This window comes from Ambystoma mexicanum, chromosome 13 (assembly GCF_040938575.1).
Source record: "Ambystoma mexicanum isolate Mex_15411 chromosome 13, UKY_AmexF1_1, whole genome shotgun sequence".
NCBI lineage: Eukaryota > Metazoa > Chordata > Amphibia > Caudata > Ambystomatidae > Ambystoma > Ambystoma mexicanum.
Genome location: NC_090938.1, coordinates 33,244,650 through 33,264,256, shown reverse-complemented (window position 1 = coordinate 33,264,256; position 19,607 = coordinate 33,244,650). Strand labels below are relative to the sequence as shown.

Genomic DNA, 19,607 nt, shown 5'->3' with positions numbered 1-19,607 from the left:
TCTCTGGGCCCTAGGTTGAGAGGTGGAGGATCCCATACTGAACAGGAACAGGGTGTCCTGAAAGCTTTCCTTTACTCGCCTCGTGGTACTGATGGCTGAGCTCCACATTAAAATTGTAGGAGGGGAGTACCTGGCTTTCATGATACAGATCAACACATTACATAAGAGAATGTCCACAAAGGGATGGGATGGAAATCTTCTGTGAAGGACGAAGGTGCACTGTTTCAAACTTTTTGGCAGCCACCCGTTCACTGAGAAACTACCACATTCAAACTTTTCTGGGCATCAAAATAGAGGTTGATTCCAGGAGGAATGGAGATATTGTTTTAAAGCACAGCATTCTATGGCCTCTGAGGCATAGAACGCTGTGGCCACCACCACACCTGAATCCCAAGTAGCTGCACGACTCATTTAGACCTCCCCAGGTGTACAGAACTCTGTACCTCTCTAGAATCCCAAATTGCAACACATTTAGCTGGGTACTGTGATGAATCCTAAGATGATGCACTCTTCTCCCCAAGGAGAGACCCTTCCCATGAGCCAGGGAGCTGAGGCCACTACATGATAATCCTCCTGGAGGTGGTACTCGTAGGAGAATCTCATGGGGAGAGACTGCCACTCTAGGGACAAGGACGATCATCTAGGGACAACACGGTACAACATCCCAAACCTACTTCCTTTACCTCCCCCTCAGTCCATGAGGCCTACCTTACCCTCCCCTCACTTCCATGTACAAATGGAAGACTGAATACCCTACATTTACTTAGAAAGAGTTGGGATGACTTAATTTAAGATCTCCTTGACAGGTACTGAGACGAGGAGGATGTGCGGAACAATGAAGAGTCCTCCTAAGAACTTGAATGAGCATTGTAGATGTCATTGCTCATTCAACATAAAGAGAGAGGAAGAACTTACTTTTGTGCCACGCCCTGCCAGGAGGATCCACAAGTCCCGAGGACTGCAGGCAGGAAGAGAGGCTGCTGCTGACCAGGACGCATGCGAAGGAGCCGAGGCGTCACCATCTGGTCCATGGACCTGGGCAGGCCATGGTGTGGGAAAAACAGAGGTCTGGGTGGAAGCAATAACCAGACCGTGCGGTTGTGGCAAGATTCACAACCCCCCAGAGAGAAGCGCTGCAGAGATATTACCTCCTTTCCAAGACGCGAGACGCCAAACAAGACATCAGAGAAGCACACGTCCGACGGACAAGAACTAGCAGAGTCCCAGAAAGTACATGGGCTGCTGGGATCGAGAAAAGGAGCAAGAGAAACTTCAAACCCGGTTTCTGACCAATTGGCCATATAGGTAGTACCTGGCAGGAGTGTGAACCAGGTATATCAGGAACAAAATACAGAGGAGAAAACAGGGCTGGACCTGCAACCTGAGGAAAAGTTCTCACTAGCCATCTTCTTCGTGGCAGTACATGGCAGGCAAGTGAACAAGGTCTGCCCAGATGAATCCCTAAAGGAACCCGGGCCTGGGACCATCAGTTCATAGCACCAACAAGTTCATAGTTGAGAAAGAAATTCCCCCTGTGAAAATAAAGCCAAGGAAGGCCAGGAAATGGGAGTTATTCTCCCTGGCTTTGTGTGGGATGAAACACAAAGACAGACATCAGGAGAAGGGAGTGATTCTCCCTGGCTTTGTGTGGGATGAAACACAGAGACAGACATCAGGAGAAGGGAATAATTCTCCTGGTAATTGAGTTTACATGGAGGATCAAACCTGGAATCCAGGTGAAGGGAGTCACCTCCCCTGGGGGGGAAACAAAACTTGATTCAAAGCCAGCAATCATTCGTTTTGCAGAATTTTAGTCCGGGGAAGGGAGTCACCCCCTCCCTAGTAAGAGACTTTCAAATACAATTGTGTTGTCCATTGCAGGTGGAGGGAGTCATTCTCCTGGACCAAGAACATTGGGCCAGCTTTAGTATAGTTAAAAGTGTAAGGGACAGAGATGGCGACGTTTCACACAGGGGCGGTGGACTCTTTAGTTGCAAGAACTTCCGGACAGACCCATTAGCACTTAGGCAAACCCCTCATAGATAAAGGGAAAGGTAGGTTTTCTCTTTATTTTGATCTTCAATGAAACTCTATAGCCAACTATGTGCCACCTGTGTGTCAGTCTCCTCCTTCTGCACCCTCAAGGAACCTTAGGGACAGCTTAACCATAAGAGGTACCACCTCGCAGTTGCATCCCTGATGACATCTTCCATTACGACTCAAGTGCTAGAGTTGGAAAACTGGTTATGGAAAATAAAAAACATGGACATCTGGCCAGGGAATCAGCTTTGGACTTTTTACCTCTCAAAGAGGATGCTATGCCCTTATGGGAGCCAAGATCCGAGAATACAGTAAAGTAGAACAGCTTTGCAAATTCTTTAACCTCCCAGTAGATCTGTGGGACAAGTTCCTTAATAAACATACTCTAGTTACAAGAAGAGCACCAGCCCCAGCCCTATAGTGACAGGTAACACAAGGAAGAAAATAATTAAAGCGAAGGTCGAAAACTGAAATTCGGGGCCATTTGCTTTCCCTTTTTTTTAATAAAATACCAGAGCTGGCACTACCAGGACTGCAGCTTAACTAAATATAGATGCACCAGGCGCAAAGCAACAAAGTGCTGTTGCAGTGGATTGCACTTGAAAAACAGATTCATTTGAACCTCTTGACACCCAATCAACGTCCATTTTATTTGCAAATTAAAACAGATTTTTCGGGACAAAAAGAGATGAGGGGGAAATTCATTTCCTCATGGATCCTTAGCCCATCCCCAGTCACAGGTACAATATGGGAGTACATTATTTGACATTGTCATACAATGGATTGTTTCAAATCATAAGTCACATGCCGGCTCCCAGCCCTTCCTCGTTTAGGAGCACCGCCTGCCATTGAGCAGGATGCTTGGCTAAAAGATGGCGCTGAAGGGTGGACGTCCCCAGAGGCGTGCCAGGCTTACCCCGGCTGACACTACGCATACAGATAACACAGATGGCATGGGAGCTGCATTCAGGGTCCTTGTTAAAGAAGTGCCAAACAGGGGAGGTGATACGCTTGGTCCGTTTGGGTTTAAGCAGAACGCAGTCAGCACCTCCAATTTCCTTTGGGTTGCTAACACCAGACCCCAACTGGGGACCAGCATTACTGGCAGTGACGAGATTGGGGTTTAACTTCTTACAAAGCTTTTTGGGCAGAAACAGTCTTTTAGAGTATAACATTTTGCTCTGCCTGGTTAGTCTTCTTTCTGAGAAGTCTACTACCTTCTCCAAATGCTTCTGGGGTGCACAGGGACTTAAGTGGGATGCAGCGGATACAACACGCTGTGTGTTGCCAGCATGCTTAAAAGTGCAGATCCTGCCACTATGCATGGTGCAGGGTTCTAGCTGCTTGGAGAGGTGCTCAGGCACCTCCTGCCCATCCCCAATAGCCCTGTCCCAGTGGGCAGGGTGCTTGGCCACCAAGTGCCGTTGTAAGGTGGAGGTCCCCAGAGGTGTGCCCTCCCTGCCTCTGCTGACACTCTTCTGACAGACCTTACAGACAGCGCGGGAGGGAAACTCAGGGACAATGCAGAAAAATAACCACACAGGTGACTTAATGCGTTTTTTCCTCTGCCCTCTACACATGTGGGTCGTGTGGTTGTTATGGTTAAGAAAGCTTTCTTTGTTCCTGCCACTACTATTGTGCGACAACAATGCCGCGAGGAGGCTCCCACTCACACGATCTGTTTCTTCACAGGTTTCTGTCTTTTGGTGCTTTTCAGACTGGTTCCCTTCTTTTTGCTGTACACTGACACAAAGTCCTGCTTTCTCTGACTTGCTTATCATTGATGTGGGTGTGCTGTCCGAGTGCTCACTAGGCCAGTGCCTTCGTTTGATGTTCAAACTCTCTGTACAAGACTCATCTTTGACTGTAGCACAGCTCGACACAGGTACAGGTTTGGGACATTTACAGTTCCTGTACCCACTTTTGCTGTGAAATCTGCTGAGACAATGCACCCCTTGGTTTTCCGCATAGTTCGACAATGGCACCACTTGCCGCGAGTGGTTCTCATTAGAGCCGTGCCTTTTTATCCGCTGTGGCCTTTGTACACAAAACTCTTCCTTTACTGCACAGTGTGACAAAACGGGTTCAGGCTTGATGTTTTCACTGGACCAAGGTTGTTGCTCTCCGTGTATTCTGTTCACACACCGCTCAATCCCTTTCTCTGCGGATATGGCCACTTGCAATGCTTCAGTACTGTACAAAGTCTTAATTCCTGTAGGGGGGGCGCAGGGATCCACAGGTAGAACAGTGCTTAGTGGGAATCTGAGAACACATTGAAGATCTAATGCTGTGCTGTCCTGGTGAGCCAGGGACCAGTGCTCAGGATGCTTAGCCAGAAGATGCCGCTGTAACGTGGATGTGCCAAGGGGTGTTCCCGGACGCCCTCTGCTCACACGCCTGCTACACACCAAACACATTGCTTTAGATGGATGCTGGGGGTCAGTATTAAAAAACTTCCAGACCAGAGATTTAGTTCTCTTGGCCAGAGTTGGAGTAGATTGCACAGTATCAAAATAATTATTTGATCCAAGGGCAGGATCCCCATTTTTGCTTTTATTTAAAAAGCAAATCGTATCTTCCAGCTGCATTTCCTCTTTTACAGACGATTCCTTTGTGCGTTTCTGTTTCAAAGGCAAGCAATCACGTTCATCCAAGGACTCTTCTTTCAAATGTTCATGAAAGATCTGCTCTGTCGAGGTAAAAGGGATGTTGGACAGTTCAGAGGACGGTGGTGTGCAGAACGGTGACTGATCAGAGATAGATGCAGGAGGAACACCACGGTCAGGTGGCCCAGGGGAGCCTAGCCGACTGGTGTTCAATTCTGGTGCCTCCGATGTGTGGAACGTCAACTGTTGCCCAAGTGTTTCACTGTCAGCAGCTCCCTCCACCTGGCGAGCCTTAGCCCACTCCACAGGATGTTTGGCCTGCAAGTGCCTCTGCATTGTGGACGTGCCCAGTTGGGTGGCACATTGGCCCCGACTCACACTTTTCTTGCAGATGCTGCAAATCACCCTGCAGATATATTGTGGGTCAATGTGAAAAAAGTTCCACACTGGAGAGGTCTTTGTGCGTCTACCAGGCTTCAGCTGCTGCTTTGGAACATGGTCCCTGTCAATGGGGTCTGAACTGGCAGCACTTTCCAAAGCCAGAGAATTCATTGCGGAGGCGGGTAAACTGCTTCTGAACGCCGATTAAAACCAGTGACATTTGATTTCTCCTCATTTTCTGTTACATCCGTCCATGATCGTTTAATTTCCATAAGAAAGGGTATTTCTCAGCTTTGCTCTTCTCTTTCTGCAAAACAATCTCTGAAAAAGATAAAAACAGTAGTTGGCATTTGCTGAATCTAGTTATTATGAACTCAACATGCAACACCACCTCATGGAATCAGAATGCACGTGCACACTTTGAGAGAAGGTTCGATGATAACCGGATTAAAAACCTTCTCAAAATGCTTAGTGTCCTTGTGCATTACAACTGGCCTTAAAAAGTGAAAGAAGACAATGTATCAATTCCATCACGAGGCCTCAAACTGGAGTCTCAACCCTTAACGACCTGCTACAATTCCATGTAACTACATCCAAGTGCATCAATGACCAAGTCCACGTTCCGTCCATCACAGACGTCCGACATTTAAAGTGCTCATACAACTCAATAGCCTCCAAGTGGTTCCACGCACCTATGTGAACTTACTCATCCTTCCCATTAGCATCACAGATTTCAATGGAGCCTAAACACTGCAAGCCATGCTCGCTGCTCTCGCTCTTTAGACCGCTTCAGTGCACTGTAGGGGAATGGGATTAAAGGAATTTGGGACGTGGGAAGAGAAGCCTCTGGATTAGAGTCACACTGGGAGTGGGAGCCGACAGTAGCTTAGAGGGCACTAGGATAGGGCCGCAACCAAGCAGGTATCTCCCCTCTGCAGACAAGCCTTTGCCGTTTTTTGACTCAGCCAAAGCTCCAGTGCACAAAACGTTGTGGGCCCCGACAGGCGCACGCGCCATTCTCTATGAAATGTTGCTCCATGGGAGAACACCTGCTGCTACATTGCTTAGACTCTGGAGGAATCCAGCATGAAGTACAATACACCCACACAGATGATTAGTATCTGCATTATCTAGAACTTCATGGCTCAAAGAAAGGGGCCCACTATGTTACACCTCATTTACTTTGGACGCCAAGGGTTAAGCACTGGACAAAAAACCCATGCCTAGTCTACTTGGACGACTGCACAGTTAATGTTGGGTCATGCTGCAGGCATAGAGTCCAGATAACATCCCATTTCACTCCCAAATCAGGCTCCAGGTGTACAAGGAAAGACGTGCAGAGCAAGAGGGGGCAACAGCGGCAGAGAGACAGAGCCTGGTACTTGTATAGTAGGAGGATAGGAACAAGAGAGCATGTGGCGGGATAGGCAAAGCGGTCACATTTCTCTAAATTGTGCCAGAGTAGCTCACCCAGTCCTGATGACTGATCATTTGCACTGTGGGACATACTCTTAAGTTTGATGTGGGAAAAGCAAAACAAGAAGTCCGGAAATGCAACAGCGGGGGCCAACTCCAAAGCTCTGGACATGGGGGACAGCATTTGCCTAGCAACAACAGAAACCTGGACACATGCATACTTCTAACCAGTGCCCCAGATAAGATTTGGAAGTGGGAGTATATTTTACTGCCTATTTTTTAAAGTTAAGAGAAAATTCTTTTTAGGGAGTAAAAATGTAAGTCCAATTCCCAATGAGAGTATTTTAGAAAAAAAATGTTTACATTGAAAAATTGAATTTTTTTTGTAATATTAATTTTTTTGCTCCTAGTTATTCGTGTACATTAAAAGAAATGTTTTTACTTCTTTCAAATCATGCAGTTAAAATAGTACTTTCTTCCTGTGGTACTTCATGCACTACTGAACATATCCATGGAGCTGTTAGGGCGAAAGCAGGGGTGCAAGATTCTACATGTCTTTTTCCTCTTTCTGTCGAGTATTTTTACTCCCTATTTTTATTTTCTGGAAGTATTTGCCAATTTTTTGTTAGTAAAAGAGGCCGATACACACCTTATCTGTGGGGCTACTTATAACCCCACGTCATCTTCATTTCGTTTGCTAACATTTTACACTCATTTCCCCTCAATGACTGCCATTCTACAGCTCTGACCTCCAGAATAAAAGCTTGTTCCACGAGCATATGCATGGAAGGTTGAAGTAGTGGTCAGGATGCCCGAGTGACTTGAAATGCTCAGCTTGGAATTCTGTGTCCATCGCAGCAAGGCTGCTCACCTATCATAGCCGCATGCACACAATGGTTTTACAGGACATGTTAGATGCTGAAGGTCAGCAGAAGCAGAAGGTGATGCTCTTGGGTCTGTATGGCGTCTTTCATGCCCCATTTTTCCCCTTTAAAAAGGTAACATTAGCAGCACAAGGCATTTTTACACGTACACATCACAAAAAAACACCATGTAGGAGGACCCTTATGCATACAGGGTAACGACTGTTTATATTTCTCTGCAGAGTATCATTTTGCATTTCAGAGGCATGTGTTGTCAAACGAAGAATACTAAAATGTCGCACTGAAAATTGAGACATGTAAATTACTGCGCCTTTGAGTGGTAATAACATGCCGACCCCCACTACACTGACTAATGGGAATGGGGGTGCCCCCCAGCTCCACCTTGTCGGTGTAGTGGGGAGGGGATCAGGGGTGTCCCCCTCTTTTATTAGATGGTAGCGAAGAACAAAGAAATTCTTTTTAAAAAAGGACCCTGCGACGCCAGTTCAGACCCACGTTAGTGGAAGAGAACTGACGACGGAGGGTCAGAGGAGAGACTGTAGCACACTTTGTGGTGTGCTGCTGAAAAGGTAAGTGGGTAGGGGGGAGGCGGTTATGGGGATGCAGGGCACAGTGATCTATGTGATTGCTGAGCCATAATGGGAGTCGCAATTTAATTGTCGACATTGTGGGCGGTGCGGTGATCACATAGATTCTTGTCAAAGAACCTATCTACAGACCCCCTGGCCCTATCTGTTAAACACTCCTCTGACATCTGTCTCCTTCTCGAAGACCTTGACGTCTTCGCTCTTACCGAGGCATGGTTCAATGCCAGCTCTCACTGCTCTTGACACTCTCCTGCCTGAGGGCTACAAAATCCTCTCCAAACCCAGACCCAACAGGCCTGGAGGTGGAGTGGCCCTGATCATCCCTGAGTGGGTCCCTGCTTCCATCAATCCTACAGCTCTCTTGAATGCCTCATCTGTATGCTTGGGGTCACACCTACACTCTCTCTCACCCTCGCCACTATCTACAGACCCCCTGGCCCCATCTCCCTCTTACCCTCTGAATGGGCAGACCTTGCCTCATCCCTTTCAACCTCTTTTTCCAAACTCCTCCTCCTTGGTGATGTCAGCATCCATCACGGCTCTCTTGAATCATCCACCTCTCAGTTCTGGGTCCTCTGCGACTCCCTCTCTCTCACTATTTTCCCCTTCTGGCCCGACTCACTTCTCTGTCCTCATCTCTGGCGACATCCCGATCTCGAATCCGGTCACCACCCCCCCTCTCCTGGTCGAACCATTGCCTCCTTTCCTCCCACCTGAGCCTATAGGCCCTCTATCCGAGCCACCCTCTGCACTGCCAGCCTCCTTCACCATCATTAGACCAATGAAGCGAGTGTCAGTTGCTGCTTTTGCCTGTACCTTCATCCCTCCTCCTACCTGCTCTCCTGACTCTCACTCAGACTCTGTTCTTGCTAATCTGCACCTTGCCATCCCCAACACCCTTGACATCCTTGCCCCTGCCATGAAGATCCACCTAAGACCTGCCACCAAGAACAACAGCTGGTATGACTCCGATCTAGCATCTCTGAAACACAAGTGCAGAGTTGCTGAACGGAAGTGGCAGACCGTGGGCTCATCCTGACAAACTGGCTTGCCTCCTGTTCCAAAGGCAACATCGCACCCCTATCCGCTCCAAGAAACAGACCCACACCCATGCATTCATCCCTGGAGCCACTAACATGGCAGAAACTTTTCAACATCTGTAAGGAACTCACCAATCCACTTGCAGTCTCCACCCCTCTCATTCTTTCTCAGGCTCTCTGCACTGCCTTGGCCTCCCACTTCACATACAAAACTCAGGACATCCGGTCCTCACTCTCCTCCACCCCAATCTCCTCTCCCATGCCTGCTCCCCTGCCCCCTCCGCTTCTTGTCACCCCCATCAGTCCCCTCCCTCCTGCCCATAGCACCAGATGAGGTCTCTAAAGTGGTCCGCTCTATGAAGTTCTCCTCCAAACAGGTGCTCCCCTGCTCCTCCTGAACCATTAAAGGACAACATCACCTCTCTCGTTCCGGTTCTTGCTGACTTCTGTAACCACTCCTTTGCCACTGGCTCTTATCCTCTATCCCTCAAGCACTCCCTTGCGCACCGCTCTTAAAAAAGCCATCTGCTGACCCCTCCCACCCGGCTAACTATCGCCCTAGAGTTACTACCCCCTTCCTGGGTCCTGGATAAACTCTTGAGTTGGTCTGCCCCCAACTGACCCTCCACACAATCTGGTTGGTTGCCTTCATGACCATCAATTTGCCTTCCGGGAATCCAGAGGCACGGAAACTGCTCTCCCGAACACCCGTGACACCATGCTTGCAAATCTTGACTCCAACTCTTCTGCTGCTCTCATTAGCCTCAATCTCTCCTCTGCCTTTGACACGGTCAACCATTCCATCCTCATAAAACGACTCTGACAACTTTGGTATCACTGACCGGGCACTGGATTTGTTGATCTCCTTCCTCATTAACTACCCCCTTCCTTGCTGCAACTAGGCCCTTTTTCCTCCACCACCAGCCACGCTACCTGTGGGATCCCCCAGGGCTCTATCCTATCGCTATGGTTCTTCAATATCCATCTCGCCCCTCTTGCTCACCTGCTCTCCTTCTAGCCTCATTTCCAGTGTTATGCAGATAGCACACAGCCTTCTTTCAAACTTCCCCCTCTTTCATCCCTGACTGTTTGTCCGCCATTCAGGCATGGTGTGCTGCGAATTGATCTCTGTTTCAATGCCAGCAAGACAGAGATCTTCCTCATCAGGACCTGTGCCCCATTTTCCTCCTACCGTCTGTCCACCCTCTACCCCTCCCTGCGCCCCCCCCTTCTAGTAAGGCCAAAAACCTTGGGGTCATCTTCGACTCCGTACTCCTTCACCCCTCACATCATGAACCTTCACCCCTCACCTGAACCTTACCAAGAAGTCCTACTTCCAGCTCTATTTGCTCAGAGGCATTGTTCCTTTTCTCATCTTTCCCCAGAAGCTCAATGTCTGCAGAGCTCTGATCCTCCCCAGGCTGGACTACTGCAACAGCCTCTTTGCCGATCTCCCCCTTTCCTCCCTTTGCCCCCTCCAGCTAATCCAGAATAGGGCTGCAAGACTTATCCTTGGCCTCAAGCCCAGGAACAGCATCTCTCCAGCCCTAGAATCTCTCCACTGGCTCCCGTTGGCTGCAAGGATCAAATTCAAGACCCTATGCATCATCCACAAGGCCTTCTGAGGCCTGGGACCACGCTATCTCCACCCCCCGCCCCCCTAAATACTCCCCTGCTAGAGCCCTACGCTTCTCCAATTCCAACATGGACTATGTTTTCAAAGACAAATCAGCCTCACACTTCAACTATGTTTGCATGCTAAAGGAACTGTTCATGACATTGCAAAACAATATTTTCATATTTAACAACCAATACTTTAAACAAACAAGAGGCGTCGCAATGGGTGTAAAATATGCGCCAGCCCTTGTAAATTTAGTTATGGGTATGTTTGAGGAGCTCTTTGTTTACCAATTGGATGCATACAAAAACAAAATAGTAAAATGGACAAGATTCATAGACGATTTGTTAATTATTTGGAACGGAACACTTCATGAATTAGAAGAATTCTTACATCAAGTGAATGACAACCATTATAGATTAGAGCTAATTGGATCGAGTAGTCAAATTGAAATCAACTTTTAAGATCTAACAATTTTTCTATCTGGCAACCAGCTAAAAACTAAAACCTACAGAAAGGAAACAGAAGTAAACTCCACGCTTTTTGGCACAAGCCGTCATCAACCAGTTAACAGAAACATCCCAAAGGGTGAATTCATAAAAGCAAAATGGAATTCCATGGAAGCATCCACTTTCAATGAGGAATGTAAACTTCTAACTTCCAAGATTCACTGCCAGAGGGTACCCTCACAAAGCAATTGAAACAGCCTGGAAGAAGGCCCACACAATGGATAGAAAACACACCTTGACTCAAAAACCCAAAGATAGGAAACAGGATGAAATGGTCCAATTCATCACCACCTATTGTGCCAATAATCAAGATATCAAAAACGTACTTAAGAAATTGATACCTTTTAAAATTAGATCCCCATATTGGCAACTACATTAAGCAGCAACCAACCACGGCTAGAACATTGATAAGCATCTTAAGCCCTTCGCTGTTACCAGAAAAAGATGAAATAACAAAGACTTGGCTACACCAACCAGATTCAGGATTTAGAAAATGTGGAGTCTGCTCAATGTGTCAGCATGCATTGCCTAATACAAATGTATTTAAAGACAAAAACACAAATCAAAGAACAAATCAACTGTCGTTGGAGTCTGCTCAATGTGTCAGCATGCATTGCCTAATACCAATGTATTTAAAGACAAAAACACAAATTAAAGAACAAATCAACTGTCGTTCCAAGTACATCATATATGCCATTTTATGCATATGTAACCTAATATACATCGGAAGCACAATCAGTGAACTGAGAACATGAATCAGAGAGCATAAATCAGCAATTGGAAGTCAAGACAAGAACTTACCCCTATCGCACCAGTGGCTGAAATATCACCAACTCCAAGATAAAAGAGAAATCAAATTTATTGGACTAAAAAAAATGTTTTAAAAAATAAAAAAAGATTAAGATGGCCAGACGAGGAGGAAACCAAGAATTCCGACTCCGATAGGAAGAAGCCAAGCTTATTTGTCATTTTAAAGCTGTAGAACTTGACTTAAACTCAGATAATGAAATGATACATTTTTTGTAAAGTGTGGAACATAAGTATGGCCGGAATGTTAATGGTACCTAATCTCTAAACAACAAACAATGTAATGATATAATTTCTGGAAAAGGTGTAAGGCAAGCATACTAACACAAAATAGCAAAACCTACTTAGGAAATTTGATAACACAACATAATCAGAATACACGAAGAAATAAGCGGTATAAAACGAAAAGATTAGAACGTTTTAATATCCAACTATCACAATCATAACGCTTGTGACAGAAATGCGTAATGGCATGTTTTGAGCAATTGGACATATTTATTAATTAAAAAAACCTTAAAAAAAAACTAAAAACCAAAATCAAAACCAGCAACCTGAATAGGCAGCTATGAGACCGAAGTGGAATATTTGAAAATATCTTCCAGGCTTAAACTACAGATACCACAATGCATAGCAACACAAGTACAGCAACACACTGTGTCGCTACGTAGACCTATGCCTTATTAATATAGTCAACATACGCGTCGGGGATAAACTAGGGACCCCACAATTATCCATCTTATCGTATATACTCAGTTGATTAAGTATGTTGTTATGTTAAATGTTAAAGGTATTTGTACCGCACACCGTCACCAACGGAGTTGGTCCCCAGGCGCTCTGGCGGATCTGCAAATGAGAAGGTGGGATGGGTTAGTAGGTAAGTTATGCACATTTAACTTTGACTAAGAGCCAAGATAGGTGAGAGGTGCTGTGCAACTAACACGGAGCACTCCACCTTAATAAATAGAAAACTTAAATATCAAATCAAATGAATAGGCCTCGGTCATTCTCTATGAGAAACACGGAAAAAAACACGGAGATAAAATCAATTGAAAAATGTATCAATAATAAGAGACATACGTACAAAATTGGGCTACACCCATTATTAGTACTGGGAAACAAGACAAAACATAGCTCAAAACATGGCCGCCGCTATTCTAACAATGGAAAGAAAAGTAGGACTTATTACAAAGAAGCCTTGGGCATATTAGCAAAGACGTGATTTCAGTGGAAGGAGCAATAGAGCCGACGCTTGCAGCCAGAGATGTAGATTTTTCAGGTAAGCCCTAAAGCCCACCAGCAGCCCATCCCAGATTATGACCTATTAGCAGCTGTCCCGCTCAATCAGGCCCACACAGCCCATTATACTACAGATGCTAATGTTAGAAAGAATTTTCTCTTTCAAATGAAGTCAATGAATGATACTGAAACTCCGAACAGTCAAAATACAATGCTGCCAGAATGTAAACATGCACAAGGTTCATTAGCGAATCGCACACTAAAGACTTTTTAGTTTACATAAATTAGACCAAATCACAACCACTAAGCTTAGAAACAATAAAGCATTTAAAAAAGGTAACAAAAAGGAAATAAACTAAGATCAGGACAAAATTTTACATGTACATGGTGCATTTTGTTTACTTTTTTTAATAGGAGGGATTTAAGCCCAGGAACTTGAGAACAGTACGACGTAGCTATCTACCTTGGACCACAGTAATAACGGTAAGACGCTGCACAAACTTAATAATACGTTGAAAACAAAAGCAAAACTAACTGGGAACTGAGTCCCAAGGTACTCGAGGCGCCAATAAAGCCAAGTGGCTCAATGCACTGTTTGCATTTGTTGTTTTTGAAAATAAGGTAACACGTAAGGAAGAGATCCTAGAACCCCAAACCCCATCCCTACATCTGCTCTTATTGTATGTTTTTTGGGACTTTAACTCATTTTCAAGTTTTCACATGGTTTATAATCAAGATGGGTGTCAAAATTGCGAACACTATTTTTGTTTTATGTTTATTTGTTCAGCAAGGACATAAGTCCTAAACAATTTTGTTATCACTCCTTTTCTTTTATTGTTTAACAGACTAGCCCGGATTTTAGAAAGGCAAAGTTCTGATGCCGAAACATGCGTCATCCACAAGGGTCAAAATCAGAAATATTTCATGAAAAAATGTAATTGGAATCTTTAATTTTGGAAAACATTGAAAAAAGGAAAATGAAATAATTGGCGCAGAAAAAAGGTGCAAGCACACTCAAACAATTAGTTTTTGTACGAACGGAGTAGGGGAACTCAAAGTCTCTGTAGATGCATACACCCATACGACGAACACAAGACGAAATATTCAAATCAAACTCATTTGGTAGAAGAATTAGGTCACAAGAGATCACCAAAAAGTTCCTCAACCTAAAATACGGAGTAAAAGGGTAGTCTGGAAACTCCACTCATTATCATTAACTGCACGTAACAGGTTTGTGATAGGCAATAACATTTGGTTCAGAGAAACGGCTGCTTGAATTAGGACCATATAGCACATTGTGTACCGGGTTTCCTTTGAATTAAGTCTCACCAAAGTCCCCAAACAGGTATAATCTGGTCAGATGGTCAAGCAGTTTTTGGGAGCGCCGTTTGTCATTTCAAAGTCACTTTTAAAGTGATGGTGCTTTCAGATAGTTCTATTTGTGCGGAAACAAAGGGGAGAACGTCTATCACAGCCTCTGACTCATTTCACATAGCCATACAGTGGAAACATCCTACTGATCTACAGTACAGATGCCAGCCTGCAGATCAAATAGGCAGGCAGCATCCGACCAGAAACTCAATCTAATACAATATTCCTCAACTGAATGGTCTTTGTTTTAACCATTAAGGAAGCAAAAATGTAAATGGAACAATACAGAGGTGAGGAACCATAACACCACAGGAGCGCTGGCGAGCTTCATTACAAGGCCAGAGTGAAGCAAGGGGCACCAAGGTAAATAAAAAGCAGGGTGTGGCCCGAGGGTAAGAGCATCCCTCACTTCACCTAGGACCACCTTCCCACATAGGCTGCAGGTCACTACAGCCTGACTACTGGCACATCTATGAGGGTTCACTTTTTGCTCTGTGCCAACTAGTCAGCAAACAACTCTTCTGATGAAACATCAAAAGGAGGCATTCAGCTGATGTGAGCACGGAGGGCTGGACTCCACTTCATAGAGTCCTCCTGCAGCCCTGGAGCTTAGCCAATTTGCACATTCCGGTGTGCATTTCACAGCAAGTGTGATACAGTGCTCTCTCCCAGTTACATTTCAACTCCTCCTCTTGCGAGTCACATCTACCCCTACCCTCAACTCTCTTCCATCTCACTCTTGCCCTTTAATGGCCCATTGCCTCCCCTTCTAACGTGCAATCTCTGCCCCCATGTTGCTTCCCCTATAGGGCCTACATTTTCCTCTCTTTTGTTGCCCCTTTCTTAATCTCGCTTTCCTCACCTTTTCCTTGACCATCTCGTTTTTTGTCCCACTTCAATTTCTTTCACTCTGTCTGCATGGCTGTTTAATTAGCCTCACACCCGCTGGGCATAATCTCTTACAGTGAAAGACACCTTACATTTGGTCACTTATTAAATGGCAGAAACCCTTTTAAATAGAAGTGGAACCCATTCACTACACAATCCGTCCATCGCACATGGCCTTCAGGGGCCTATGTAGAACTGCTCAAAGTAATTAAACCCACAGGAAAGGATCTCAAGTAGTCCAATTTCTTGACTGAAATACTCATATCAGATTGCATTCTGGTACTTGTAGGCCTACTTACAGAACCTTTACAGGAATGCAAAATGAAATGCATAAAAATGGTAGCTCCATGTAGAAGAGGATTTGAGAGTGCTTCTTCTGCCTATTTTAAAGAAACACGAGTGTGAAAAAAAAGCATGTGACAAAAAGTGGGCATTGGTCTCACTGGATTACTAGTGGTCAAATACAGAGTTATTTTGTATGCATTTACTGTTCTGCAGAAGAAAACATTTACATCTGTCCATGCCAGGGGCTCACCCCATAGCGCCAGTTACACATGCATGTAAACCTCCAGAGATCTCTGCACTGCCTGCATTTTCAAATTCTGGCCAGAACCTGTCTGCCCATCATCCTTCCCCTGCCGATGAAAAGAGTACCAGTTTGCTGTTCTAAACAATGAAATAAAGATATACCATCAAAGCTCAAACTCTGATCCTGTCCGCGGGACCCAGCAAAAGCAAACAAACCAGCTCATCAAATATATTCCCCTTTGGTTTATGGGGAATTTTACCAGAGGTACAATGTGAACTCACAATTAGCAGGTACAGTGCACGGGATACAAAGATGTTAAAACACTATGATTGATTAGAGATATGACGTGTGTTGACATATTTCTAAATTTATTATCATTATATTTTTTCCCTACATGTTCAACATCTTTTTGGATCTATTTGGGGTATGTGTTTTGCTTTATTTTGAATTTTCGATTGTATCTATATCTATGTGTATTGCGATGAATGTTTAATGTTTACATTATGCAGATTCTGCACTCACTTCAGTACAGCCCTGAAGATGGTCTCAGACCGAAATGCATTGGCATATGTACTATTGTGAATAATTGACCTATGGATTTTGAGTTGCCTCGTAATATCAGAAATATAAAACCAAGGAATGTGAATTAAACATTTTTCTTGGAAAACGTTGTATCATTTGGAAGTATATTTTGTTTGACATTTAATTATTTCACGCAAGAACTTTATATGATTGAGCAACCTTATTTAAGGTCAACTGAGAAGCACCAGTCTTAAGTACGGTATTTTTACCTTACTTTTTCTTGCAATTGAATTTTACCAGAGGCCCATTTGTACACAGCGCAGGTTCACCCTGCAGAGAAATCCTGGCTTGCACCACTACAGCCAACTCAGTACGAGAAAGGACTCCTGCAAGGACGAAGAACAATTTGCATTGGGATAAAACTTCAATGGAACCATGAAAAGAAGTGCAATTAGTTCCATATGTTCCTGCCCAGAATGCTCTGAACTGCAGAAAACAGTACCAACTTTCAACCTGTCCAATTAAAATCACCAAAGACAAAAGGCTATGGCTGAATGTGGCCAAAACAGCAGCAACTTCCAATATACGCTTTCAACTGTAACTGAGAAATGTTTCTGCAGTGGTTCCATGTGTCCCTGGAAAAGACCTTTTTTCATGGTGAAGCTACGTTCTGCCATTTACCACTTCGGGCACGGGACACATTCTAAAGGGGAAGCAGGAACACGGCAAAGCGATTCCAATACACGCAGTCGATCCAACCGAGGCAGGCGTCTTCATGTTGGAAACAAACCTGGGCTAGGAAAATGTAAAACAAAATATTCCCATGTACCTGTTCTTGTCCAGAACCCACTCTGAACTATGCAAACTATTGTTTGAGCACCAGCCGAACGCTATGTACACAGCTTAAAGGAACATTTTCTAAGCTGTCAACATAAGCATTGGGCTGTACCTACGTTCTTTCTGAGTAGTTTTGCACAAAGGTGAGTCAGGGAGGCAATGCAATCTTCTTTCTATGTGCACGGGTCCAGTTAGAGCGTCAGGGCAGGATGCCGGGAACGCTCGAAGGCAGACGTCTTTTTTTTCCTCTGTGGTGTGTTGTTCCTGCTTCATTACAAAGGTGGATGGGCACCAGGAAAGGTGCCCCGTTTACGCCCCCACCGCAAGTGCAGTGAAAGTTCCGAGGGCCTCTAACTTTGGCAACGTTACGCAAGTACCGATTGCCAATCAGCAGCTGCTGCTACTGTGCTTCGGCTACTCTCCCCAAGGCAGTCGCGCCGCACTCCCAGGGAATTTCACCCTCCAGCCATTGGGGCATTTGCACACCTGGGGCAATTGCGCCCGGGCAGCAGCCCGCTTCAAGAAACGGGCCCGGTTGTAGGGTGACCAGACGTCCCGTTTTTTTCATTTTGCAAACTCCGTCCGGGGTTTACAATGGTGGGTGCCCACGGTCCCTGTTTGTGCCGGGACCCGATTTCGAAATCGGGTCCCGGAGCAACTCTAACTGCGCGAATGGTGGCCTGAAAAGCATTTCACGCCCCCATTTCCTCCAATGAGAGGAGTGTGCATGTGAGCACACCCCCTCCGCGCCTCCGCAACATGCCATAGACCCAGAAGTAGGACTGTATTTTTTATTTATGTTAGTCCTACTTTTATGTCTATGCCATGTCCAGGTTTTTTGTGTGAAAAATCTGGTCACCCTACCCGATTATCATATATGTAGCCAATGACACCAGAGCAGGGTCTGTGCAGCAGCTGCACAGCAGGCACTGCCTCAGCAGTGCATGGCAGAGCCTGAACAGTACAGTAAAGGAGCTTCAGAGCAGCTGCTGGGTCTACAGGCTGCTGCTGCTGCTGCACCTGCCCTGTGCCACTTCAGAACCAGCTGTTTGGAAAGTCTCGCACTTCCAATGTTTACTTTCAACACGTGAGGAGGGCAATGCAAGGAGTCACAGCTCTTAACAATATAACAAGGGGGTGGGAATGACTGGGCAAAGGGCTGCTAAACTAAAGGGAAATGCATGTAACCTTCCCTGCGGGAGCGGATGCGCGCACTCACCCGATGCTGCCTGCAACCAGGACAGGCGCCTTCCCTCCCCATCCGAGAAACGGACCCTAGCAACGCTGCGCCACGCGTCATCACGTGGCTCCCCTGCGTCACGTGAGCCGCTCTGCGTCACGTGGACCGCCCTGCATCACGTGCGTTGCCGTGCATCACGTGGGTTTTGCACGAGCGGGAGAGATTCCCTGTTACAAAGCACATGTCCTATAGTTGATTGTTATTTGGTTTATGGTACATTTTAAAGTTATCTCATGTTGCTTGTTACTTTAAGGCAGAGCAGCAATATTGGGGAGGGGGTGTTTCGGTGTATTTTGGGGGTTTCTAATGTGCATCACAGGGGTGAGGCAATATTGGGGAGGGGGTGTTTCTGTGTATTTTGGGGGTTTCTAATGTGCACCAGGGGTGAGGCAATATTGGGGAGGGGGTATTTCTGTGTATTTTGGGGGTTTGTCATGTGCATCAGGGCTCAGATTTACTTAGAGTGCAGGTGGATTCAGTTCATTTTTGGGGTTTCTCATGCAGATGGTTGATTTGGGCAGGGGGCGGGGTGTGTTCTATGGATGGGGCTGGGCACGGACGTTCCTCCTTCCCAATGGGATTTCCACTGTACAAGTGAACAGTACAGCAAATAGTTTGTTATCCTCCCCGCTGCAGAGAGGGGACGGGGGCTGGAGGATTTGTTATGTGCAGCAGATGGGGATATGTGCTTTACATACATGCCAACATTCTGAGGCACCTTAGAGGGAGATTTCATGAGAGAATTCGGGAGAAATTAATAACCCCATAGGAATGCATTGGGGTTAGCATGAGTTTAGCTGAGAGAACGTGAAAAATAGCAATATTTTGCTATATTTTGAATTTCAAAATCGGGAGTCTCCCGCCTAAACCAGGAGGGTTGGCATGTCTGGTTTTATGCCGACCGACACATTTGGGTACGAATTTACAGCATAACAGTTCAGTTTTTTTTCCTGCATGGGGGGCGATTTGGCATTCCCCAGAGAGGGGGTTGTTCATTTGCCCTTTTGTAATATGTGGCAGAGAAAGCTAAAAGGAGGCCTTAAATTGCTTTAATTATCAATCACATTAGCATTGTGTGTTTGTTTAAAAGTTTGCT

At 45.6% G+C, this 19,607-nt stretch overlaps 1 protein-coding gene across 1 annotated transcript; it reads right to left on the bottom strand.

Annotated features, from left to right (window-relative positions):
• Nucleotides 1–2,665: 2,665 nt before the first annotated feature.
• Nucleotides 2,666–18,579, bottom strand: ZBED6 (zinc finger BED-type containing 6). The gene is made up of 2 exons (XM_069633089.1): nucleotides 18,491–18,579; nucleotides 2,666–5,348 (listed from the first exon to the last, which is right to left on the bottom strand). Exon 2 carries the CDS (start codon nucleotides 5,196–5,198, stop codon nucleotides 2,841–2,843), a length of 2,358 nt encoding a protein of 785 aa, XP_069489190.1. The 5' UTR covers nucleotides 5,199–5,348; nucleotides 18,491–18,579; the 3' UTR covers nucleotides 2,666–2,840.
• Between the last annotated feature and the right edge of the window lie 1,028 nt (nucleotides 18,580–19,607).

Bases quoted from the DNA above. Each gene is read 5' to 3' on its own strand.
- ZBED6 (XM_069633089.1), bottom strand. From the start codon at position 5,198: ATGAATTCTCTGGCTTTGGAAAGTGCTGCCAGTTCAGACCCCATTGAC.